The sequence below is a fragment of the Harmonia axyridis genome, chromosome 2 (genome assembly GCF_914767665.1).
Source record: "Harmonia axyridis chromosome 2, icHarAxyr1.1, whole genome shotgun sequence".
Lineage (NCBI taxonomy): Eukaryota > Metazoa > Arthropoda > Insecta > Coleoptera > Coccinellidae > Harmonia > Harmonia axyridis.
The window spans coordinates 52940719-52966312 of NC_059502.1; the positions used below are offsets into that span (position 1 = coordinate 52940719).

A 25594-nucleotide genomic window follows, 5' to 3' on the forward strand; every position below is an offset into this window, starting at 1 on the left:
GCCATCGGTACTAGCATCGTAGAAAATATTTTCAGTAATTTAGATGTTATCGATATTGTACTAAATCGGGAATTCTCGATACATAATTCCTTTTTCCACTTATCGAATTCACATTGAAGGGTTATTTAGTTGGCTTTTTCTAAATGCATTCAATATAATTTTGATGATATCTTCAAATCAGTTCAAGAGTCATTATTCAGATCAATCAAACACGTGAATATAATGATAACACAGATTGATGTTTGAGAAATCTGATATTCAATTGGAAATTTTGAAGCCAGATGTTTCTATTACTTAGGAAACTTTTCCGAGTAGCATATTTTTTATGACCGAGCAATCCACGCATCCGTCGGCAACTTTGTCGGCTTTACAAGAATTTTTGTAAGACGTGTTCAACCCTGATACTTGATTCAAAAAAATAATATTATTTCTTTGTATCATGGAGTTCGACTGCAGAACTACTGCCTAATTGGCGGTGGCAATAAAATTTGAATTTTAAGTTTATCATTCACTCTTCAGGAAATTGTATAAAATGATATTAAATCTGTGAACCATTCAATGCATCTGTCATGTCACTCATGTCTCATGTCATAAGTCAAAATAATTTGAAACTGTCATAACAAAAGTCATAGGTGATGGGTGAACGAACCTTAGATTATTTACAAATAATCTAAGGAACGAACAGACAACAAAGTAATCTTTCATTTTGTGTCAATTTTACTTTTTATTAGAAGGGTAAATTGAAAATTTATTCTGTGCGTTGTTGTGCTATATGTACTGGACCTTTTCGAATTGTGCGGAATTTTTGTTCGTGATTTTAAATAATTGTTTGTTATCCCCAATAGAAATGGCAGGTGCTAACGATCGTCATCAGTTTCCGAACAATGAAACCAGCAGCGATACAGAAGATTACGCAGATGATCGAAGGAGAAGAGTTTTCAAAAACCGAATGAGGTATTTACGTCCATTAAACGTAGAAATTTTATATCGATAACATGCACTCACTGAATATCTGTACTGCCTAATTTAACTATCTCATTTTATTGTGTAATGAAGTAGATCTGATTAGATTAGACAACTTATTATTGACCACTAGTATTATCTTTTATTTTCTCAGCATCTCGTTCAGTGTAGATTCAGTTGTTCGTATAGTGATTTTAAAATTATTGTTCAATTATTGACGTGAATATGTGAGTGTGAGTATCTATCTATACACTTTGTAAACATTGTATATCATTCAAGATGATCAGGTACGAAGGAAATATTGTACTTTATATCATTATTATTTTCTTCCATTGACAACTACCTAATAATATTGGACATAACAAACCATGAATTAAATAGTGCAGATGCTGAATTGAATTGACCTTTTGCCAGCTGCAGAGACAACCATTATTCTTAGTATTCATCATATTTTCATATATAGATCCATTTTGAGAGTTGAAGTTCTGGTATACCGAAGTTCTCATCCTCAGTTCAAAGAGTAACAATCAGGAATATGCTACTACCTACCTACTATAGTATCTGTTGATACAAAGTGCACTTTTTCAAATTAGTTTTTGATGTGATGTTGAATGTAAATAATTGCAGACTTGATTAATTCACTAATTTCTTTAGTATATACCGTTGTGAAATTAATTTTAAGTCATACAGGTTTGGTCTTTCGATTTATTTCCTTAGTTAGGAATGTCATTATTAAAAACATTATGCCATTGGGCATAATCTAAAGACTTATAATAAATATGGTCCTTGGGCATAATGCAAACAGAAATCATAGTTGCATTTATAAAATGAGTTTTATTAACAAATTTTGAATACTATCAATATTTTAATGGATTAATATGAAATTAGCAATTCTGAATGGATCCCGTGAATGTTAGGTTGCCTGCAGCAAACATGGATTCATCTTTTGTTGTCTAGTTATCAACTTTCTGTGAAGAAAAACTTCAGGTACCCATGCCTGCAAACAACAAAAACCATTTTGTTGATGATATGCTGTTCTCTGTACAAAGGTACTCTTTCAAACACTATGATTTTCCAGTTTTTACGTGAGCAATAAGCATATTCACAAGTTCTTACCGTCAGCGTCCACCAATTACACTGAATATCTAAAAGTCTCTTTCGGTACCTCATCAATAAATTTCGGAACATCTTCTGTAGCCAGTGCTTTTGATTTTTGACTGATATCCTTTCGATCGTAGCTACAAATATTTTACTAAACTATGTTAATAACAGATGTTGATATTCTTATTCACCATCAGTCTTCACCATTGAATATTTGTAGTTTTGTACCATAAAGAATTCAGAGAAAATGTTTCAGAAAGATCTGTTAAGTATCCATCAAGCATGACAGTTTCATTGATACATTCAACACAGTTTTCTGCCATTCACTTCTCAAAATTTGGTACCCTTTGTCATAGGAGTTTAGTGATTTTTTCTGCCAATAAGTTTTCTACTTTTTTTTTTCCTTTTTCGGAAAATGGTTACCGGTTAATTTCAAATGTTAGTATGGTTTTGTATAGACCTTTATGCCCTCAATAAGAAAAACTAATCAGAAAACTCTGGTCAATGGTGGTTACCAAGTTCTGGGGTGTTTAAAGCAGACAGCAATAAAAGCTAGAAATATAATATTATCATGAACTTTTGAACCAGGGAACATATTTTAATCGTTTTTTCGCTACTTCGCTACCTTCCAGCTACAATAGTTATTTATGCAACAAGTGTATAAAGTGAATGTTGGACAACACGTCGAGTGCAATAAACATTCACTTTTTGCACTTGATGCATAAATAACTATTGTAGCTGGAAGGTAGCGAAGTAGCGAAAAAACGATTAAAATATGTTCCCTGGTTCAAAAGTTCATGATAATATTATATTTCTAGCTATAGAGTGCAATAAACAATTTTTGCACGAGTTGCATACACCATTTTTTCTACGTTCATGCAAAAAGCAAAAAATGATTTATTGAGGTGCGGCACTAGGTGTAGGAAAATGAAAAGCGCAACTTGAATACTTTATTATTAATATCGATTTGCATTGAAACAGGAACTAATACGTTACGAACAATTCAACTCAAACTTTATTTTTACCCTCAATGATGAAAATGAATGAACAATTGGTGCAATTTTCAATATGAATATTTCGTAGTGAAGTATTTTTTAAATCCACTTCTTGATTTGTTACTGCTGTAAACGTACTAGTACTTGGTAACTGTACATCGTTATTTCCTTCAGGCTGAAATATTTGTTTTGCAACACTGAGTTTGTTTGCATGTGATTCCTCTACGTATCCCTCCGCTACTGTCGACGATTTCCATCAGCACGTTGAAGTAGAATGACAGATGAGTGCAATAAAAACTATATTGCACTAGTGCAATAAAGAACTTCTTTTTCCACTAAATATAGTTCAATAAAGTTTTGCTTTTTGCATGAATGTAGAAAAAAGCTATTTTGCAACTGCAAAGTAGCGAAAAAACTATTCAAATAAATGGATAGATAGATAGATTATTATATGTTCCCTGGTTCAAAAGGTATGATACATTTATAGGTTGTATCTCTATGTCTACTTAGAACACGATATAACTCGGAAACCAGCGTTGACCTGAGTCTTCTGATCAGATTTTCTTATCAAGGGCCTAAAGGTTTAGAAATCCATCCAATATTTTCATTTTTAATTAATGATCTTTCAAAGTCGAACAAGGAACAAAAAATTCTAAACCTCTACCTTGCCTGAAATTTTCGTCTCGCTCTCTAATTGAAAAAAAAATTAGGAAACCACCGTCGTGAAGTCAGAAGCTTCTGAGCATTAGTTCATTTATTAACGAATTGCATCTTTGGAGTCCAGTCATTTGCAGAAGTAGGGGCTTCTGCAAATGTTCGTCTCCGGTGTCAGCCTTATACTTGTAAGTAACGGGTGTTTTTTTTCGAGGTATATAACTTTAAATTGGCATTACTGTTCAAGATGGCGACCGATTTAACAGCTGTCAAGTGATTTATTCTCAGTTTGGTTTGGCAATTCATCATGAATAGACTCACGCTGAACAACGCTCTCAAATAATGCAATTTTATTTCGAAAATAATGGTTTTGTGCGGAATACGTATCGCGCACTACGTCCATTTTATTTTGTTTAGCGATGAAGCGCACTTCTGGTTGAATGGCTACGTCAACAAACAAAACTGCCGTATTTGGAGTGAAGCTGATCCTCAAGTGTATGTCGAAACACCGTTACATCCAGAAAAACTGACTGTTTGGTGCGCTTTATGGGCTGGTGGAATCATTGGTCCGTACTTCTTGAAAAACGATGATGGTCAGAACGTTACAGTCAATGGTGATCGGTATAGAGCCATGATTACTAACTTTTTCATTCCTGAATTGAACAACCACGATGTCCAGGAGCTGTAATTCTAACAAGACGGCGCAACATGTCACACAGCTTGTGCCACAATCGATTCATTGAAAGACACGATTGGTGACCGCCTAATTTCACGTTTTGGACCTGTGAATTGGCCTCCAAGATCTTGTGATTTAACACCGCTAGACTACTTTCTGTGGGGCTATGTAAAGTCATTGGTCTATGCGGATAAGCCACAAACCCTTGACCATTTGGAAGACAACATTCGCCGTGTTATTGCCGATATACGGCCACAAATGTTGGAAAAAGTCATCGAAAATTGGACGTCCAGATTGGAGTACATCCGAGCCAGCCGTGGCGGTCATATGCCAGAAATCATATTTGAAATGTAATGCCACAAGATTATCTTGCGGATATATAAAATTCATGTCAATCGAATAATCCATCGTAATTTTATTGCAATTTAAAGTTCTATAGCTCTAAAAAAAACAACCTTTATGAAGTGGTTAGGCGATTTATTTCTCCATTCTGTCCTTGTTCGTCTTGTTTTAAGTATGAAAAACACCAGAAATTTCTCCAGAAAATTCAATGGAATTTTATAAAAAATAAAAAAAAAATGTTTTTTACCGATAAATCCTCATTTTCTCTCCATGGTCTCTACAATCCTTCAGTAGCCAGATATTAATCTCGAGAAAAAAAAATTTGACCATTTAGGACGCAATATCTTAAAAAATTGAACGTATGCACTCTGGTCTTTTGGAAAATAATGTAATCGATGGCAACTTAAATGGAGAAAAATATTTGTAGTTACTACAAGATATCATTATACCAGCTATGTCGAACTCCTTCTTTTAAACTTTGTGCTCCTTTTCTGGAAAGAGTCTCTTCATTTCCTAATTCCCGAATGACGGGGGGTACAGTGACTGAATATATCACAGTGACAATTCCGGCCATCCACCATCAAAGAGAAACGGGAAATAATAGCACAGTATAGGAACTATAGTTCCTATACTGTGATAATAGATTCAAACATTAAGCGGTGTTTGAAGATTTAGATTATCGACTGCGCCTGCGCGAAGGTTGGACTGCAGCTCGTTTCTTTTGATGTCATCTTCACATTTTGGGAGTTTTGAACCCCCTGAACCAGTCACAGACACTAACAAGTCGAAAAAGAATGCTTCGAAGCATAGGAAAAAGCCCGGCAATCGAATGTAAATAGTGAAAATCAGATGAACTGATTTACTTGACAGGGTTGAAGGTCAGGTTGTTGGAACAAAAACTACCTCTCAGACCATTGCCGGCATGTTTCAATTTTATTCTAAAATCTTCTTCAGGGCTCTAAAATAAATTACAAGATTTTTTAAAACACTTATAAATAAATATGCAATGGGACATCACATTTGTACAAAAATTGAATAAATAATTACATCAATATCTGAAAACTACAATGCAAAAACAAATTTTAAAATGAACAGTGAGAGAAACATTGAGAATAATTCAGCTCAGCATACAGATACTTGATGATTTAACATTAAAAAAGGGAAAACAATTAATTACAGTCTATTTTGTGGTTTTTTGTCAGAACCATGAAATAAATGAAATAAACAATACTTTTGGACACCATCAAATTAGAATTTAACGAAAGAACTTATAAATCGGGAACAGACCGCTCTGATCATACATTATGCTATGAGTAAATAATGACTACTGTTAATATCCACACAAATGACATTGACATTCGATTTGAATAATTAGTTCAAGTTATTTTTTCTTTTATTTTGTTGATGAGATAGTAATAGGCCCTATGCAAACCTTCAATGTCTGTTCTCCTGTTAATGGATTTTTCATCTTCTTTCTTTCTGCATAAAGCAGAGTAACAAATAATTGGATTTTTCATCTTGTTTTATTGAGATCATTTCATGTAGTAAGCGTTTTTTCAAAAATTTTTGGTGTCCCAATATTTTTATTGAATCGATGTTAAAACCAAAAGAATGGAGTGTATTTGACACATGTTCCGCTAGAGCGGTTTTGGAAAACACGCTTACTACATTAAATGATCTCAATAAAACAAGATGAAAAATCCAATTGTTTGTTATTCTTAGCTTTATGCAGAAAGCGCCAAAATGGAAAAGAAATCTAAATTTATCGATTATTCATTTTGGATTAATTATAGTTACAACTGAATTAAAATTCGATAGTCCGTATTACCACCTCTTCTTCCAATCAACTGCCCAATATGCCTAGGAATCCCACGAATTAAGTCATAAATGAAATTTTAAGGCATATATTCCTCCTGAAGGGCTAAGCACAATTCCTGAAAAATGAAAGGTGGGTTTTGGCGATTGCTCTCTCTAAGTAAATCCATACGTTCTCGATTGGATTCATGTCTGGTGAGTTTGCCGGCCAATTCATTCTCTGGATATTGTTCTCTTGAATGTTTTGATCCCTTCGAGAGGCCAGCTCTTACCCCAGCCCATCGAAGGGCGCGTTTGGATTTTGCGAGAGAGCATATCCATTGGGAAGAGGCTGATTGGGAAAGAGTTCTCTTCACAGATGAGTCTAGATTCTGCCTCTACTATTGTGATCGACGTTCCCTTGTATACAGACGTCCACATGAAAGATGTGCTCAGTGCGATTACCTGAATACTACTGGTTTCGGGGGAATATCTTTGACTGCTCGCACAGACCTAGTGGTCGTTGATAATGGAGCTATGAATGCTGATAGGTATATAAGGAACATTCTTGAAGAGCATGTAGTGCCATTTGCCCCATACATTGGTGAAAATTTCATTTTTATGGACGATAATGCCAGACCCCATCGTGCGCGCATCGCTCAGGAGTACCTTGAAGAGGTTGAAGTCTCTCGAATGGAATGGCCAGCAAGAAGTCCAGATCTCAATCCGATTGAGCAGGTTTGGGACAACCTCAATAGAAGGCTGAGAAGTTCAGAAAATCATCCAGCTACTCTTGATGACTTCCAATCAGTCAACTCAGAAAAATCTGGGAAGGATTAGATCAGAACATTTTAAGATCACTCATTTTGAGTATGAACCGTCGTTGTCGAGCTGTAATTAACGCAAGGGGTGGGAATACCAAGTATTAAATCACTTATCAGCATTCCAGTATTTTGAAAATTGTTTATTTCTCTTCTTTCACGTAAGATTCGGTGAAATCCTGAATTTTTCTTCCATTTAATGTGTCTTGTTTCGTTCAAAACCTTCCCGAGAGAACATAAAAAATAAGTTATAAAGTCAATGTAGAGTTAACTTCCATTAAAATTGAGATTTTCAGAATGTGCGTTAATTTTTTTGCGCAGTATATAAGAGGTGTACGGCGGCTGATCATTATACCCTTCCAGCACATTATTGATCCGCCTTGAAAGGGTACAATTTTCCGACCGAAATTGAGTCGCTATGGTCTGCCTGGATCTCTCCAAACCCTTTTTCGTCGACTATCGCTTTGTAAACCGAATCGTAACTCGCCCGAAAAAAGTATGTTGCACCATTATGGTAAAAGCCAGTCTAGGTGGTGTTCTGCTCATTGCCGATGGGTAGCACTTTGTCCAGGTGATGGTCGAGGTACTCTTGTTGCCTTGAATTTGAGGAATGCAACCGTCTCCTGGTTTATTGTTTTCATTCAAGTGAAAAAATAGTGAAGATTCCACAGACAAAAAATTGTTATGTTACATTCAACAAGTTGAGAGTTGATAGGGGGGCCAAGTCTTTTGACGATGTGTGTATATACAATGGTAATACAATCTAAACAATAGTATATTCCTTCACATTATCCCCAGATCCCACATATCCCCAACCATAGACATATAATAACATAGACTGGCCCCTCTACTCGCATCGCTTTGCGGACTGTCAAAGAGAGAGAGTTGTTGTAAAGGATGAAATAATTAATGGCAAAACATACGAATTGGCTATGGGAATAACGCGTTTTTTAATTTTTTTAATAGAAATATGGAGTTATTCGGATGTAACTAAATGAATCACATTTAGGAACTGCATAGGACAGATTTTCATATCTAAAATTTCTTTCAGAAGAAGGCGAATTTCAATGAGTGCTATATCTGAAAGAAAATATTTTTTATTTTCTATTCCAGACTCCAGAGTTTTCAGAAAGTTCAGTATGTGAATAATATTGTGGATAATTAAATTTATACTCGATACAATGTAGCTACGTAACTGAACTTTAGGGAATTCAAAATTTGTGATAAATAAAAACACTTACAAAAGAACATTTATGAAATTTTTAAAATTTTATATCTGTTGTTTTAAAAAAAATAGTTCAAATATTTCTGAGAAATAGAGTGAGGAAATAGTGAGAGTTATTGGGGATGAAAGTGCTTTACTTTTTCTATCAAAAGAAGATGTTCAGCCTTACGTTCCAAAAGTATACATCCTCCTTTACTCTGGCGGTGTAAAAAAGTACTGCAAATTTTATACAAGGGTTTAATATATTTCCTTTTATAATCAAACATACAAGCACATATGGAAAAAACATATAATAAAAATCAATATAAAACAAATCATGATAAACATCTGACGGAGAGATTCGAATCAGGGCTTCGAAACTCCAATAACATGGTCAAAAATTCATAACTCCGGATATAAAAAGGGTAGGAATTTTCTGTATAATATTCATTATCATTGTAGTATGATATTATAATTGTAAGACTCATTCCTTCAAAATTTTGGTTCCATAGGGATTGACATAATACCTAGTCCTCTGTTTTGAAGTGATTACTACATATTACGGCTGTGGCTGAAGTTTTGTAGTCTTTACTCCTCATTGCCATCCCCCATTTCATTTAATTTTTCGGAAACCTGTGAAAATATTCGATAAATGAACGATACATCACTTATTGTTTTCTTACCTATGAAATTTCACGTCCGACCTTTTTTGGAACACAATTATACGAGGCGTGTATTTAAAGTAAGGTCTCCAAGGCCATTGTATCGCCGCAAGTAGCGCTAGAAGAAATCCCGTAACACTGTTGTATACGTTAGGCCCCCCTCCACCAATCGACACCTGGTGGAGCTCATTAGGACGCTCAGTCTTGACGTAGCAGCCATTTGCAATGGAAGTGCCGGTTGTCGTTCCCGCCAGGTGCGAGTTACGTTCAGTCATTAAGTTTTTGCACTAAAAAAAAACTCCACCTATAGAAATTCATCGTTAATTGGAAGAAATGTACGGTGAGAAATGTATGGACGTGAAAAACGTTCAAAAATAGTGGAGAGAATTTTCTGCTGGCCGACTAAACGTTCACGATGAGGAGCGCAGCGGCAGGCCGTCACACTCGGACGAAACAGTGCGGAAAGTTGATGCGCTTGTGCTGAAAGATCGCAGGTTGACTCTCAATGAGTTGGCCGAAAAACTCCAAGATGTGTGCAGTAGAGACTCTATTCATTCAATTTTGGCAAATAACCTGCAATACCGAAAATTGTCAGCCAGGTGGGTCCCGAAAATGCTTACCCCGGAGCACAAAGTCAAACGTGTCCAATGTGCCCAAGACTTTTTTGATTCAATCGTCATAGGAGATGAAACATGGGTTCATTATTACACACCGGAAATTTGCGAACGATGAAGAAGTTCATGAAGCGGTCATTTCGTTCTTGCGCGAGGCGGCGGGATCGTGGTTTGAGGAGGGGATACAAAAGTTTGTCGTACGAATGAGGAAGCTCTTCGAAGTGAATGGCGATTACGTAGAAAAACAGCTTAGATTTCAAGCTTTACAGCAATGTACAAAACTCAGTAATTAAATGTTATTTAATGTGAAAAAAATTAATGGAGACCTTACTTTAAATACACGCCTTGTAAGCTGCACACGAAGCAGGCATATTTAAAATAGTTCATTAGTACTAAAATAAGCAGAAAAATTACAAAAAACTTGGTAAATCGTTTGAGAATCCGTAATCTCCACAAGAAAACACACACATAATCAATTCACGAAACCAATGTTTTGCCATTTACTGTTCTATCCTTGTCAAAATACACCGATATCAATGGTCTCTCTCTCTCTAACGTCTATATTATTCTATGTCTATGTCCCCAACCCATTTTAGTTTTTTCTCAAACCGCCTAGTGTTAACTGAACTGTTGCTTTGCATAGTTATGGATCATGTTCGAAGCCGAAACCATGTCTCGTGCAACGGTCTGCTTCGCTTACGGACCCACGCTGCCTGACTTTGTCATCCGCACCTAAGCAATGCCATAATGCTTCTCGCAATAGGCAAGAGCAACCCCCTTGGTCACCCCTTATCGAAACCGTCTCATCGTTCTGTCGTTGCAGGAGTCGCGGCTCCCTTACATCTCCCGGAGCCTCCAAGACGTCGTCCAGCGTCCAGAACGCCGCCGGTGCAGCAGCCGCCGCCCCCAGCGAGGAGAGGGTCACCCTGGTCGTCGACAGCACCAGGTTCGTCATTGATCCCTCGCTGTTCGTCGCCCACCCGAACACGATGCTGGGTAGGATGTTCAGTTCCGGTTTGGAGTACACTCACCCGAACGAGAGGGGCGAATTCGAGGTGGCCGACGGCATATCGGCCACCATCTTCAGGGCCATATTGGACTTCTACAAGAGCGGCGTCATCAAATGCCCGCCGTCGGTTTCCGTGCAGGAACTGAGAGAAGCTTGCGATTACCTTCTAGTGCCTTTCGATGCTAACACTGTACGATGCCAAAATTTACGTGAGTACTATTACATAGTTGTTGTTTTCGGCCGATTTTGAACATAGATAGAGGGAGCACGATTCAACGAATTCGACAAATGAAGATTATACTTCTTACCTCTCCTCGCGAATGAAAGTTTTTCAACAATTACAAAAATATTAAGTAAATAATTATGTAATAAACTAAAAAGACCACAAACTCACGAAACAACATACGGACCAAAGAGTAAGATACCATGAACGTCAGACTTACGTCATTGTATAAGAGTTTGTGTGCACAAAGTCCCCAATACGGTCAGCTAGGTATGATCATTAAAAATGTTGGATCATGTTGGTTTGACAGGTAGACAATTACGTCATTAAGTCATAAGCATAAAGCCTTTTTCTTCTTCTTCTTTCTTATATGAGCTGGTAGTTCATATAGGTAGTCGTCTGCCTGTTAATAATTAGTCAGCTTCTTCCGACGTAGACGTCCAGCATTCTTTTCAACGTTTCGATGGTCTTCCCTGGGTTCTCTTCCCCGTGGGTGTATCCTGCCTTGCTCCTTTTACCAGTCTGTTCGGCATCCTCTCTATGTGCTTATTCCAGTATTTTCTCCTCTGCCTCACAAGCTTTCCCACGTCTTGAATCCCGCTTCGTTCCCTATGTTCCTCGTTCCTCACCCTGTCCAGTAAAGTCTTTCCATTTATTCTTCTTATTATCCTCATTTCTGTCGTTCTCATCATTTGTGTTGTCCTTGCCGTATCTGGTCTTGTCTCCTCAGCATTAATCATGATGGGTCGGATGGCTTTCTTGTATATTCTTACTTTGCTGTCTATGTTGAGATATTTATTGCGCCATACAATATCCTGAAGACAACCTGATATCCTCGACGCTTTCATTGTCTGATTTCTTACTTTCTGCTTTGGGTCTCCGTCGCTAGTGATTTCTGCTCCTAAGTATGTGAACTCTCTCACCTGTTCCACCATATTTCGGTTTACATCGTACGGGTTCTTTAGATGTTACCATACATGCGTCATGCGTCATCGGCATAGTAGACAACATGAAAATACACATTCCCCATCTTGTATCCGCTGTTCTCGGTAGTTTTTCTGTTATTCTGTCCATAATGAAATTAAATATGAGAGGGCTTAGTGAGTCACCTTGTCTTACATCTTTATTTATCTTTATATCACTGGATAGAAGTCGACCTGTTTTGATGTTCGTTGTGCAGTTTTGGTTTATGTCAAGGATAATTTTAATTAGAAAGGAATCAACTCCCTTCTCCCTTAGAATATCGACGACATCACAGAGTCTAACCCGATCATATCCACCAAACACATATAAGCTGGCTTGTTGAATTCTTTAGATTACTCGGCTATTTGTCTGATAAGGAATATCGCATCAATGGTCGACCTGTTTTTGCGAAATCCCTATTGTTCCTCTCTCAGTTGTATGGTTTTGCAGAGTTCTTCTGAAATAAGTTTGGTGAACGCCTTGAGCACGCTATTGAGTAGGGTGATAGCGCGGTAGTTTTCTGGTGATATTTTCCTCCCTTTCTTGAAAATGGGAACAGCATCAGAGCTGTTCTCGCCATTAGTCGTTTTAGTCTACAGCTGGTCCTCCAGTTCTAGAGTTCTAATGAACTCCAGTATCTGGGAGGATTCAAGGAGATTACAATCTCACTTCTACAAGACTCTTGTTTTGCCATTTTTGCGTTGGCTAGCGATGACGAGATATTCTGTCTCCAGATGATCCAGAGTTTCTTCTTCCTCCTCTCAGAATCTGTTTTCTGTTAGACTTATTCTCATGAGGTGCTTCCTGAGGCTGCAATGCCCTGTAAGGAATCCAGTGAGGAGGTGTAGCATATTCTTTCTGAAGGGTGTTTTTTTTTAGAGCTATAGAACTTTAAATTGCAATAAAACAACGATGGATTATTCGATTGAGATGAATTTTATTTATCCTCAAGATAATCTTGTGGCACTACATTTTAAATATGATTTCTGGCATATGACCGCCACGGCTGGCTCGGATGTAGTCCAATCTGGACGTCCAATTTTCGATGACTTTTTCCAATATTTGTGGCCGTATATCGGTAATAACACGGCGAATATTGTCTTCCAAATGGTCAAGGGTTTGTGGCTTATCCGCATAGACCAATGAATTTACATAGCCTCACAGAGTGTAGTTTAGCGGTGTTAAATCACAAGATCTTGGAGGCCAATTCACAGGTCCAAAACGTGGAATTAGGCGGTCACCAAACGTGTCTTTCAATAAATCGATTGTGGCACGAGCTGTGTGATATGTTGCGCCGTCTTGTTGGAACCACAGTTCCTGGACATCATGGTTGTTCAATTCAAGAATGAAAAAGTTAGTAATCATGGCTCTATACCGATCACCATTGACTGTAACGTGCTGGCCATCATCGTTTTTGAAGAAGTACGGACCAATGATTCCACCAGCCCATAAAGAGCACCAAACAGTCAGTTTTTCTGGAAGTAACGGTGTTTCGACATACACTTGAGGATTAGCTTCACTTCAAATGCGGCAGTTTTGTTTTTTGACGTAGCCATTCAACCAGAAGTGCTCTTCATCGCAAAACAAAATAAAATGGACGTAGTGCGCGATATTCCGCACAGAACCATTATTTTCGAAATGAAATTACACTATTTGCAAGCGTTGTTCAGGCGTGAGTCTATTCATGATGAATTGCCAAACCAAACTGAGAATAAATCACTTGACAGCTGGTAAATCGGTCGCCATCTTGAACAGTAATGCCAACTTAAAGTTATATACATCGAAAAAAAAAACACCCGTTACGATCCAGATACTTCTTAGAGCTCGCAGTATCAAAATAAGAAACTTCTTGGAATGATCCAACTCGAGAAGATTCGTCAGAGTGTTTCTCTGTTGATGTTTTCTTTCTGAAAAGGTTCTGTCTGAGAAATAGGCAAAATTGTTTGTGGATAATTTCTCCTGAAACTCTTTCTTGTATTGTAGGTACATTAACCTATACTGCAGAAAGGTTCTGGGTCAATGAAAGTATTTTATACTCCTTTTCCCGTAATTCCCGAGAGACCTTGTTAGTCTATTTCGATGAATTTTCTTCGGCACTCCAATATCATCTTAGAATCGATGATATGTGAGCTCAATGCTTTGATACCAGCCTGATTGTCAGGATGTATCGCTATATCACATTTTTTATAGTTTCTTAGTAGGTTCATTTCCATACATATTTCCATTACAAGCATCTCTGCTTGAAAGTCACTTAGTCATCGATCTAACGCTAGTGAGCATTCGATGCCAGCCCCAGTCCTCGTCGTGGTTTTAGAACCATAGGTATACCATTTGAAGGTATTCTCTTTGAGGGCTGGCATTGTGGTTCCCCTTTCTCAATCTTCTCTTCTTCTTGCATCGTAGTGAAGATTTTCTTGATACTAATTCACTTTGTCATATCCTCACTGGGAAGGTCCGCTGATGATATGTAATTAGTCAGAGAGGACCAGGTTATCTGATTCCTAGTTCCCTCATTGTCGGTACCTTCCCTGGAGAGTTTTAAAATGACCTGATCTATCACAAGATTAAAAGATAACAATGCCCTAGTTGGGCACGTTCTCATAGATCCAGTGATACAAACAAAGGCTACTTCATATTCTATCAAGGATTCTCCTCGTGCTGTTCTGTTTGCTTTGGCATGCTAGACTATTGTCCCATAAGTTAGTATCGGTCTCACATTCATGACGTACATCCATCACAGTATTTTTGAGCTACATCCCAAATCCTAACAAACAGACTTCTGTACTCCATCAAGGCCATTTTTAACAGTAACCTAAATATGCTTGTTCCGTAAAGCTTGCTTTCTAGGGTTATTCTCAGATATTTTACTTCTGATTGCCTCTTTATGAAGAAGTCATGTAGAGAGAAGGATTATATCAGGTAGTTTCCTTTTACGAATGAATAAGATTACTGTGGTCTTGGTTATTTTTTTAACACAAAGGCGATAAATCGTAACATCTTGGTGGCTAATTTCCATCGCATCGCCCAAACTGGAAATTAGGCCTCCAAAGAATTGTTTTTGCAATCAAGTCTAAACGGGTTCATATCATTTGTTCAGACAAAAAAAAGAATCGGTAATCAGATCATTTAACTTTAGCGATACAATTTCAGAGAGGTACTTCACCAGATCAAATTGCAAAAGTGACTTTTTGTGGATGTAATTTCCTTTCAGCAGTTGCATGAGGATTTTCACTGTCCCATATGCAACAATTTTGCCACCGAATGAAAAATGTGCATCTTCGATGAAGAAAACTCTGTGCTAAAAATCGTCATCCAAACGTTTTGTTCAAGTATTCCGTGGTCAGCTTGCTTTAGTTCTTGTGTTAACTGAATCATAAAAGATGTAAATCCAGGTGCAAATCCAGATGCAAAATACGCCATAGCGTGCCGTAAGAGAGGTCCGAATGTTGTGCGCTACAAGGAATGTATAAATTGGGATAACTTTCACTCATATCAACAATATATTCGGTCGAGCGTGCATTTAAATGAATTATTGGTCTTAAGACATTTTTAACAGATCCAGTCTCTTCGAATTTTGTCACTGTCTCACCAATCAGTTTTTTACTTAGATCTAATTCGGTCTCAATGTTATGCACACTCGCTAACTGCCAAAGTCACGATGATCTAAAATTTTTAATGACCATTCCTACCTGACCCTATTGGGTACATAGCCCACAGAATCTTTCAGTTTTCATACTATGAAGTGTCCACGAGCTTGAGTAAATTAAGGAAATAGAATGGGTTCATATTCAACCAAAAATCAGTCAAATGAAAAAGTGTTATTCAATATAATAATAATATATCATTGTGCATTCGAAAATATATTACGATCTGATAATGTCCAGATAAACATGTTGATGAGGACACTTAAAAAATTACATCTACTCCCTCTATCTATATTTATTATTCTGGCGCCCAAGCCAACATATTTTATTATGACTACTGTTACGTCGTCTTTTAATCAAATAATGTCTGTAGTTGTGTTCAATTTTAACTTTTATTCGACAAATATTCTTCACAATTGAATTGACAAACTACTTCCAAAAAAACTTATGTCAAAAACTATTTCATGTCAAAAACACTGACTCTGATCTAACTATATGAAATAATACATATAATACAGAGTGAAGAGCAACATTTTCTCCCCTCCGTGAAGAAGTTTCAGCTTCTCTCACTCTAGCCATCTTCCATCTCGATTCTGCACAACTTTGCAACCGGGCGCTTGAATACTCCGTTACTAGTTCTGACACTCACTACTCGAACTCGTCCATCAGGGCCTGGATAAAGTGTCTCTACTCTTCCTAACTTCCACTGTCTTCTTGGACAATTTTCTTCAACAATGATGACTATGTCATTGATATTCCAAAGGGTTTCAGATTTTTGAATCTCGGAAACTTCCAACTGCCCAAGAAAAACTCTGTTGCTTCTTCTCAGTCTGTCCAGAAGAATATCTACGAATCTCAACATCCAAGCAGTAACGCGTATCAACCGAGTCCATTTTGAAAATAGGTTGATGTCAGGAAGATATGATGCTTCTTCTGTAGTAAATGCTGTTATTTCAATTTCTTCATATGGAAGATCTTCCAAACTCACGATATTCTTCTTGGGCCATAAGGTTTTGTCCAATTCATACAAGAAATCAGGACCTTTAAACCAACTTGCGTAGGTCGTCTTATTGCCGTCGTCTTTGTTGTAGGTTCTGGTGGCAATATCGGCCGAATTCAACTTTGAGGGAATCCAATTCCAGTTGTTGATGTTTGTTAATTCTTGGATCTCTCCGATGCGGTGACTTTCGAACTGTCCCAATTTGCTTCCATCACCTTTGATCCAACAAGGTACCGTAGTAGAGTCTGACCATAAAAATACTTCGTCAATTTTTATCTCCAAAGTGTCCTTGATTGTTTTTGCGAGCCTGCTTCCCATCACCGCAGCCTGCAACTCCAAACGTGGAATAGAAATGGGTTTTGTTGGAGCTACTCTCGCTCGGGCCATAACAAGAGTTACATCTATTTCGTCTTTAGTCAAAACTCGTAGATAGGATGCTACTGCGTATGCTTTCTTGCTAGCGTCGCAAAAGACGTGCAGTTCTATCTTATTGGCTTCAGGAATATTCACAGAATAACATCTTGGGATGAAAATATTTTCTATTTGTCTCAAATCGCTTTGCCAAAGTTTCCACGTGTGATATAGGTCCTCGTCTATACTATCCTCCCATCCAATCCCAGATCGCCATATGTCTTGTATGAGAATACGTCCTTTTATTGTGAAATTCACAATGAGTCCTAAAGGGTCAAATATTGACATTACCGTCTTCAGAATTTGTCGCTTGGTTGGTCTACTATCTCTAAATTTATCTTCGAATTTTGAAATTCTGAAACAAAATAGATCCAATTTTGAATCCCAAGAAAGGCCAAGTACTCTTTGCATTGTCGAATTCGAATCCACACAGAAGTCCTTGAATACTGAATCGTCTGATGATAGTTTTTCTATGACTTCTCCTGAATTGCATATCCAGTTGACAAGCTCAAATCCTCCTGATTTTTGAACCCGTGACACTTCGGAGATTGTTTCCAAGGCTTCTTCTACAGAATCGGTACAGTCAAGATAGTCGTCTACATAGTGTTTTTTTGTTATAGCATCGATAACATTTTTCTGGCTGGATAACTCCTCAGCATTCACATTTTTGACGAACTGGGCACAGGTTGGGGAGCAAGTGGCACCAAAGGTCATAACTTGCATTTCATAAACGTCCCATTGTCGATTCGTATCCCCATCTCGCCATAAAAACCTCTGGGAGCTTTGGTCTTCCTTTCTTACCATAATTTGATGGAACATTTCTCTGACATCACTGCAGAAACCAATTTTCCTTTGTCGAAATTTAATCAATACCTCCACCAATGATTGTAGCAAGTCTGGGCCAGATAGTAAATTATCATTCAGACTGGTTCCGTTCGATTTTGAGGCGGCATCAAAGACTAAACGAAGTTTCTTTGGCTTATTGGGGTTAATTACTCCGAAATGCGGCAAATACCAGCATCGAGGACCTTCTTCATTGGATTCTGCAGGAGTCAACTTCCTTGCATATCCTTTCTCGACGTAGCTTCTTATTTTCTCAGAGTATCGCTTCCCAAATTCCCTATCCTTCTGTATTTGTTTCTCCACGCATCTCAGTCGCTGAATGGCAATTGTTTTGCTCTCTGGGAGATGGATGTTGTCTTCCTTCCACATCAGCCCTATCTCGAATCTGTTTCCTACACGTCTGATTGTATTTCTCATGATCTCCATAGCCCTCTTTTCTGCTTTATTCACGTTCGTTTTCATTGGAACTACTCCAAAGGCATCTGTGGTAACAGATTGTTTCACCATTTCATGGAGTGAATCGTCGGACATTCCAGAACTGCAGATGTGGAAGGAATATGCCTGTTTTTCAGGTCTGATACAGTTTCCTCCGTGAAGTATCCAACCCAGATTGGTTTTGGTCGCAATGGGAAGATTTTCGGTGCTTTGAATGACTTTTCTGGCTACAGTGAGGCGTACATTGTCTTGACCCAATAAAATCATAGGGCGTTCTCCTATTTCGTGGAAGGGAATTCCTGACAAATAAGAATACCTTTCCCAATCGGATTTTCGGATCTCTTGAATGGGGAGAGCTAAATTTTGTACTGTTCTGACATTTTTCATATTGAAAATCTTAGCTCCGTCGAATACTCCCGATATATCAATATTTAAACAACTTGAATCTTCATGGCGAGAGGCTAAATTGTTAGTCCATTGGATGCAAAGCGGTTGAGGTGTGCCATTCAGTCCCAATCTGTTAGCTATTGACTTGTCTACGAGAGTCACAGAAGAAGCTTCGTCACATAAAGCTACGGTCTCCAAAACAGTGTTGTTTCCATACAACTTCACTTTCACCATCCTCAATAAAACATTGCCTTCTCCATGTCCAACTGCAAGCACGTTCTCATTGTTTTCAAATTCTGTCTGTGTTGAATGGGTATCAGTATCTTCGATTGATCTTTGAGTATCTTTATGAAGCAGCTGATGATGGGAACGCTTACAACCATTGATGTTACACTGTCGTCTTCCTCTGCATTTCATGGTCTGGTGATTACGTCGGAGACATGAAAAACAAAGTTTCTGTTTTGTAATAACCGCCCATCTTGTATCAACGTCGTCAGAGGACATTTTCGAACAATTCTCTATTTTGTGTCCTTTTACTGCACAATATTTACATTTCTCGTCATGATTTTTTATATCTGTCGAAATCAAAGTAGTTTCTTGTCGTCTTGAAGAGAACTGAAGTTTTGGTTTTGTTTCTATCTTGAAACTATTGGAACTATTGACAAAACACGCTGCAGTTGCCTTTTCATTAATCCAGATAGAAAAGTCGTTCAGATTTGTCGTTTCCTTTTTTCGCATAATTTCTTCTCCCCATTGGAGTTTCAACGAATAAGGTAGTTTCTGAACCAATTCTCGTAGTATTTGCGGATTTTGGAGGTGTTCAAAATGGTCCAATGATTTGATCGTAGCCACGAGACAGCAAACATGATTGGAGAGGTGAATCAAAGTGTCCATGTTGTTTTCTCTAATTGGTGAAAGATTTCTCACCTTCGTGATGAGCCCCTCGATGATTTGGTCAGGTCTACCAAATCTCATTTCGAGTGTCCTCAAAACTAAATCGATGTTATCTGGGGACGTCATCATTCCTGATACTGCAAGCTTGGCTTCACCTCTTAAACATTTTTGCAGTTTTATCATCATTTCGTCTGAAGAATATTCGCATAATTTTGAAATACGCATGAAGTGTGAAATGAATGTTGGCCATTCTTCGGAATTGCCGTCAAAAATACAGAAATCTTTGTCCACAACTTGCCTTGCTGCAAATCTATTTTGCTTTGGAGCACTAGCAACAGACTTTATGGCTTCACTGATAGTATTGCATAATTGTCTGATTTCAGATATTTCTTCATTTCCTTCTTTTGGCTGGATTTCATCTTTGGAGGGCGAATGCAAATCATTTATCCATTTTCTTGTCTTCTCTAAAGAATGGTTTTCATCCTCTGGCATCTGGCATTCAATACTCTGTACTGATAACTGAGATCGGTCTCCTTGAAGTTCTTCAATTTCCGTCTCTCGAACTTCATTTTCTAGTTCTAAGATCTTTAGCTGATTTTCTAGCTTCTTCATTTCGATCGCTTGTCTGATCTTCTCGACTTCAACGGCATGTCTTTTTTTACGAAGGGAAACACTATCTGATTTTGAAAGATTGGATTTCATAGAAAGAACAGATGAAGTTTTTGGTAAATCATTACCGACGTCTTTGAGTTCTAGGCATCGACTCTGCTTGTCTGTCTGGCTTGAGTTCACCTTGTTAACTTCCTCTCGTTTGTCCATTATATTATTTGTCTGAATTTCATCTTTTCTTTGGCTCTGAATAATTTCTGATTTGTTCGACATGACACTGACTGAATGTCGTCTTAACAATCCAAAAGCAGGTGGCCACTCATAACTGGGGTTTAGTCTACTATGAGTACCTGCAGTCTTTCTTGTATTTGGCATGTCTCAAAACTCCTCTGGAACTGCTTCTTCACCAAAGGACTTGTTATCCGGCTCGAAGGACCAATGTTACGTCGTCTTTTAATCAAATAATGTCTGTAGTTGTGTTCAATTTTAACTTTTATTCGACAAATATTCTTCACAATTGAATTGACAAACTACTTCCAAAAAAACTTATGTCAAAAACTATTTCATGTCAAAAACACTGACTCTGATCTAACTATATGAAATAATACATATAATACAGAGTGAAGAGCAACAACTACATAAACATTGAACTCTGTACACTACATGGAACGGAACCTCAAATTGGCAAAAAAAGTGGAGCCATAGATGCTATAGATTTTTTTTTTCTGTCGTACTACTTCAACTGAAGGCGTTAACAACTCTCTCCTTTAATATTCTTTTATTTTACATTTTTTTATTACTTTCGAGATGATTATATTGTGTATTATATAATATGCAGGGTTAGTATTTACGTTGTACCTCGAAATTAACCATTGCATCAAACATTTTTCCAGATCCGGCTCATGAAAAAATATACATGTTGTTGAAATTTAAAAAAAATATCCTTTTAATGATTTTCTAATTACATCCTCTTTGGACTATTTTCGAGATATATAAAATTTGAATGATATAAAATCAGTGAAAATCAATTTATTATGAACTCAGCTAAATCCATGTTGCCGTGCTTTTTTGTTTGTATAATCAAAGTTAAAGCTAATCTACTTTCTTACTAGGAACATACCAAATAAGATTCTTTCCACGTCTGTCACAGAATTCCATATGGAACTCCAACTTATTTGTCATTTAAATCAAGGATATTAAGAAATCTGCTCTTTTTCTTGTTCGCTTCGACACTATTCATCTAGATTGATAGATAGATGATTTCGAAAAGATACAGTTAGATTAAAATTTATTATCCTATCATTTAATTGAGAATAACTCCTACTCAATTTATTCGAAAATATTTTCAATCAAAATGAAAGGTTATTAGAATAATTGACAGTAAGATTTTCCTTTATGGAGATGATCTCATAATAATTCTAAATTTGTTTATATGACTTACATCAAGGAAATCATTCCACTTAAACCTCAAACAAATTTTAGGTGGACTCCTTCATGAACTTTCCAATGAGGGTGCACGTAGTCAGTTTGAAGAATTTCTAGAGCTGCTGATTCTTCCTCTGATGGTCAACTCTGCACAAAAAGGAGATAGAGAATGCCATGTAGTGGTTCTACTGGACGATGATACTGTAGACTGGGACGAAAAATATCCACCCCAAATGGGCGAGGAATATAGTCAGACTGTAAATAGCACTGCCATGTATAGGTTCTTCAAATATATAGAAAATAGGGATGTCGCCAAACAAGTACTCAAAGATAGGGGATTGAAAAAAATTAGATTAGGAATTGAAGGTAAGTTTCCTATCTGAGGAATGTAGAGTATTTTTAATTAGAATTAGTAATTAACCAGATAATTTTCGTGAAATAAATTTTGTATTGGACCGAAATTCAATGCCTATACCTAATTTCATGTAATTCAGATAAGAATTGTGAATGTTGATATGAATGAAGTTGACTTATTATTATTGTTGGCTGAAGGACTCAGGTCGATGTTATTATTATTATTATTGATGGTACGCCACAGATTTTTCCTGAAATAAAAATTATTTTTGAAATTCCCAATCATTTCTTTCCAAAGATGATCACTTTTGCTTTTTTCAATTCGATGCACGGTTTCGCTTAAAAAAAATAAAAACCGTTTTTATGCATGATCATAACAATATCGTTGATACATACATATGGCAATATAACCATGCAGAGACATAAATAGATTTTATTTTTTTAGATGAACCTGTGCGTCGAACTAAAAAAATTCAAGAGATCAAATTTGCTCATAATTGAATACAGATTTAATTTTTTTTTTTTTTTTTTAAAACTACCACCCTGTATTTCAAAAGGTAATACGTTTAGGAAATATGTCCATATGAAGTTTTTTTCTTAAAATGGGTCCAAAAATCATCCCCATAAATATTAACATTCAATTAGGAAACACCCTGTATAAAGCACTGACAACGATAAATGTTGATATATTTTTTTTGTAGTTATTTACTTTTGTCTTCATATTTCTCACTATTGATTAATCTATTGTGTTATTAATTTCTATAGTGCTATTAAATCCGTTTTTTACAGGTTATCCCACATACAAGGAGAAAGTTAAAAGAAGACCTGGAGGCAGATCAGAAGTTATATATAATTATGTACAACGCCCTTTCATCCACATGTCTTGGGAGAAGGAAGAAGCAAAAAGTCGTCACGTGGACTTCCAATGCGTCAAATCTAAGAGCGTGACTAATTTGGCCGAAGCTGCAGCTGATCCGGCTTTCGATCTCGATGCAGGTGGTAACCCGATAATAGCACCGATTCCTCCAGATCCCGCTTCCTACATGCTACAGGGTGATCCCGAAGAGGGCGAATTAGCTAATGTTCAGAACGAACCCAACTGAACCATATAACTGAGATCTTTGGATTTCTGACTCATGATAATTGAGCGAACAACAAAATTTGAGCTTTTTCTGTTGATGCCATTCAAGTCTAATAAACAACTTGACAAACATTCAAATATCTCAAACTTGTTATCATCATCTAGAAAGTTCAAAATGTGCGTGTAGGAAAATTGAATATCTTATTTCACTTCTTTGATGTCATCGAATGAATTGAAGTTGTGTTTTCTCTTTTAATCCTTGTTTGTTGGATTAAAATTGTAGATGAGTTTTATCGAAGAAGATTCTAATTCAGTGATTGATTTTATTTCCAGATTCAAGAGTCCTCATTTTGCTTTTATAATATAGCTTATTTTTATATAAATATTTCTTATTTATTGTAAACGTTTATTTCCTCATCCAAATGAAGGATAAGAATAGATAGATCAAGACTGAGATATTTCTAAAACATTTTCAAATCAAAATTTTATTATTGCAACGATGCTCTTCAACGTAAACGGCAATCGTCACGTAAGGAAAAAACGTTATGGCCTCTTTGGGCACCGCCTCTAAGTATGCGATTATCAAGATTCAAGCAACAAGTATTGTGCGCAGCTAGTTTTATTAAAGTACGTCCATAGTGCACAGCCTCTCGCTTTATGGTTGGAAATCTGCGTGATTGTGGCCAGTGGTTTTAATACACCACTGCTGATTTGATCTAGCTACACAGAAGAACACAGCAACTACTGTGCAGGTAATAAAACATTCAATGGAAAATTCTCCTATGTTTGAGTTTTTACTGCAAAGGCAAATTTAGGCTTAATTATTATGGGTTTCAACTTACAATACCTGAGAAAGAAATGTGGCAATGATTAAATTTGTAAACACTTTCAGATGAAACACAAAAAATAAACTGATAGTTCAGGTGATACGTAAGTTAATCCAAAGCATGCGTTGACTGTAATCCAGACGGCACTTTCAGCTACGAGTTGTCACCAAATCCCTCTTAGAGTAGATCGTTTTGATTGTTAATAAAGAAGCAAGCTGATCCCACATTTTCCTCTTTCTTTCGTTTAAGTGGGCAGGGTACCATGCTCTTTGATTGAGTATTTGAGGATTCTGTTGTCTTCCAGCTATCTTCTCTCTTAATGTTGGGGTCGTATCTGTCCTCACTGACAGTTTATTTATGAAAGACCCCTTTGCTGATTATATCTTCCTGAAGAACATCCTAAGCCAAATACAATAATTTGTACTCTTTTTTTTATATTTCTAGGTTGTTAGCTCTTCTCCAAACTGAATGAATTTTAGCTATTTTCGTTTACCTAAACAACTTAACTTTTTGATATCCTTTTTTATACATGTAGGCTAGCTGTGGTCAATATTGTGCAATGAAAACAAAAGCTTCATATTTTACATTCACATATTCATTTTTTTCATTTTGAATTTTTTTCTGAATTAACGGTTGAAATGTGACATTCCAACAATATTCCATAACTAATACTTAATTTTTGTGTGAAGAAGAATACCCCATTGACCTAGCAAATGAATCAGCAAGCAAGAATATGAATAACTCATTCCGATAAATACCTGTTCATACTGCAGGCACATGCATTTTTTCCAAGATAAAACAAGAGGCCGTGCACTATGGACGTACCTCAACCTCTGTTAACCACCTGTATAAACCTTAATATAAATTTAGATGCTGTATAAGAAGTCAGAAGAGAAATTAGGTATACCTAATAATGATTTAAAAATGCTCCTCTCCGTGTGTTTTATACAAATAATGCTTGAAAAATTTGAATATTATGTGATCATATTAGTATTCTTTGGTGTTTTATAAAATATATGGTTTTACAAAATGAAAGGAGCTTCATTATTATTAAATTTCAAACAGTCACCACTAAGACAGTTTAAATTTGAACAATAAAATTTCATAATTGAAGCATCTTCATATTTTATATAGGCAATTTTAGTGAAATTATTTATTTTGATAAGTTTACCTCATTCTTATATTTATAATCGTTTAACTGACTTTTTGACAACGATGTTCTCATCTTCATAAAGTTGAAGTTCTGTTATTTTCTGAATATGACAACATTTTTGTTGAAACATTCATTAAGCGCTTGTAATTTAGAGTGGTTACTACAACTTCACATTAGTTGTACCTTCTGTCTAATAAAGACTCACCCTTAAAATAAATGGGTATCACCAATTGGTAAGACTGAAGATAAAACATTCTTGCTCATTTTGATAATTCTACACTTATGACTTACCTAAGATGTCTAAAACAGTGGTGAGCTCACTTACTCTTGAAAAACCATAAGATTAAAGTGGCGATTTTTTGAAAGACCAGCCTTCTTGGATTTTAACGGTATTGGTCTTTTTTCATTTGATGATTCCGCATCGTTTCTCAGGGCGCTCAGATCGTTTTGAGGTTAAATCAACAATAATAACAAGATCCACAACTTTTGACAGAACATATGAAAATTTTA

At 36.7% G+C, this 25594-nt stretch overlaps 1 protein-coding gene and 1 long non-coding RNA gene across 5 annotated transcripts; one reads left to right on the forward strand and one right to left on the reverse strand.

Annotated features, from left to right (window-relative positions):
- Nucleotides 1–616: 616 nt before the first annotated feature.
- Nucleotides 617–23955, forward strand: LOC123672299 (BTB/POZ domain-containing protein 10). Of its 4 annotated transcripts, XM_045606359.1 has the most exons (6): nt 676–735; nt 846–954; nt 10470–10589; nt 10650–11044; nt 21727–22035; nt 22813–23955. In XM_045606359.1, exons 2-6 carry the CDS (start codon nt 848–850, stop codon nt 23124–23126), a joined length of 1245 nt encoding a protein of 414 aa, XP_045462315.1. In that variant the 5' UTR covers nt 676–735; nt 846–847; the 3' UTR covers nt 23127–23955. The 4 variants fall into 4 exon arrangements, with proteins under 4 accessions (XP_045462316.1, XP_045462314.1, XP_045462315.1 ...); XM_045606358.1 differs by having other exon boundaries at nt 629–954; XM_045606361.1 differs by lacking the exon at nt 10470–10589.
- Nucleotides 1809–2485, reverse strand: LOC123672301. The gene is made up of 2 exons (XR_006746245.1): nt 2080–2485; nt 1809–1960 (listed from the first exon to the last, which is right to left on the reverse strand). It is a non-coding gene; the product is annotated as an uncharacterized LOC123672301 (long non-coding RNA).
- Nucleotides 23956–25594: the final 1639 nt, after the last annotated feature.

Excerpts from the sequence above, each read along its gene's own strand:
- LOC123672299 (XM_045606358.1), top strand. The coding sequence starts at position 773 with ATGTACTGGACCTTTTCGAATTGTGCGGAATTTTTGTTCGTGATTTTA. Across the intron at positions 955-10,469 it reads GTTTTCAAAAACCGAATGAG|TTATGGATCATGTTCGAAGC; the intron begins GTATTTACGTCC and ends TGCTTTGCATAG. Across the intron at positions 22,036-22,812 it reads AATTAGATTAGGAATTGAAG|GTTATCCCACATACAAGGAG; the intron begins GTAAGTTTCCTA and ends CGTTTTTTACAG.